The sequence below is a fragment of the Camelina sativa genome, chromosome 13, assembly GCF_000633955.1.
Source record: "Camelina sativa cultivar DH55 chromosome 13, Cs, whole genome shotgun sequence".
NCBI lineage: Eukaryota > Viridiplantae > Streptophyta > Magnoliopsida > Brassicales > Brassicaceae > Camelina > Camelina sativa.
In genome coordinates, this window is record NC_025697.1 from 3616135 (window position 1) to 3617735 (window position 1601).

Below are 1601 nucleotides of genomic sequence, written 5' to 3' on the forward strand. Positions count from 1 at the left end.
CATGGCGTCTCGGAGAGTCTTATCATCGCTTCTCCGTTCATCTTCCGGTAGATCTGCTGCCAAATTAGGCAACCGTAACCCCAGGCTTCCGTCTCCTTCACCCGCTCGTCACGCCGCTCCATGTAGTTACCTTCTCGGCCGCGTCGCCGAGTACGCGACCGCTTCACCGGCAAGCTCAGCTGCGCCATCGTCTGCTCCTGCTAAGGATGAGGGCAAGAAGACCTATGATTACGGTGGTAAAGGTGCGATCGGGCGTGTTTGCCAGGTCATTGGTGCCATTGTCGATGTTAGATTCGAAGATCAGGAAGGGTTGCCTCCGATCATGACTTCTCTCGAGGTTCAGGATCATCCCACAAGGTTGGTCCTTGAGGTGTCTCATCATTTGGGTCAAAATGTCGTCAGGACAATTGCTATGGATGGTACTGAGGGTCTCGTCCGTGGAAGGAAGGTTCTCAACACTGGCGCTCCAATCACTGTAAGTTGTTACTGTACATAGATCCTTCTACTTGTGTCACTGATCTGTAAAATCAGGCATTGTTAGGTCCAGATCTGTGAATTCGTTGATTGGATTTTGCCTTGTCCCGCCGGTCTTTGTTCATGTTCTCCTTGTCCTCAACATTGACTTTTTCAAAATTACATTTTTTTTACTCAAAGTCAATTCATTTCGAAGGAACACTATGTCCAGATGATTTCGTGAATTTGGATTTTCGTTAATGCTGCCTTTAACTAAGTTGCAATAACGAAAATATGACTTTTGGCTTGCTATCACTTTTAAGGTTCCTGTTGGAAGGGCTACTCTTGGACGTATCATGAATGTTCTTGGGGAACCCATTGACGAGAGAGGCGAAATTAGTAAGAAGTCTTAGCCACACACTTAATCAATGTCGCACTTTCTGCAAACCTGTTGTGACAATATCTTCTTACTGTTGTTCAGAGACCGACCATTACCTACCTATTCACAGAGATGCTCCAGCTTTGGTTGATCTAGCCACTGGACAAGAGATTCTGGCCACTGGTATTAAGGTAGATTCTGGACCCTAGCTCCGTGCTATTCCCTCAGGCCCCATGTGTTGTCTATTAATTTTTGAGTTGTTGATCTGCGTTCTTTTTCTTTCCAGGTTGTTGATCTTCTTGCTCCTTACCAAAGAGGTGGAAAGATTGGTCTTTTTGGCGGTGCTGGTGTTGGAAAAACTGTGCTGATTATGGAGCTGATCAACAATGTTGCCAAAGCTCATGGTCTGTTTAGCACAAGTAGAGCTTATTTAATTAGTCTCTGTTTCTATTTATTAATTGGTGCGTCTTCTTATGAACAGGTGGTTTCTCTGTGTTTGCTGGTGTGGGAGAACGAACCCGTGAGGGCAATGACTTGTACCGAGAAATGATTGAGAGTGGTGTCATCAAGCTAGGCGAGAAGCAGGTTTTCATCTAATTTCGATTAAGCTTCACCGTTATATTCCGTGCAAATGGCTTTGATTTTGTTGCTTACTTCTCTCTGTTTTCCTGTCTTAACAGTCTGAAAGTAAATGTGCTCTTGTGTATGGACAAATGAATGAGCCCCCGGGTGCTCGTGCCCGTGTTGGACTGACTGGTTTGACTGTTGC

The 1601-nt window shown here is 45.4% G+C and overlaps 1 protein-coding gene across 1 annotated transcript in view; it reads left to right on the plus strand.

The window, feature by feature from the left end:
• LOC104734904 overlaps window positions 1–1601 on the plus strand; it is an 8376-nt gene that overhangs the window by 4621 nt on the left and 2154 nt on the right. Inside the window, 5 exon segments of the mRNA XM_010454586.2 lie at window positions 1–475; window positions 777–852; window positions 935–1023; window positions 1119–1236; window positions 1314–1417. The exon segment at window positions 1–475 is cut by the window's left edge and continues 6 nt beyond it. Of these exon segments, the coding sequence (XP_010452888.2) occupies window positions 1–475; window positions 777–852; window positions 935–1023; window positions 1119–1236; window positions 1314–1417 (862 nt within the window).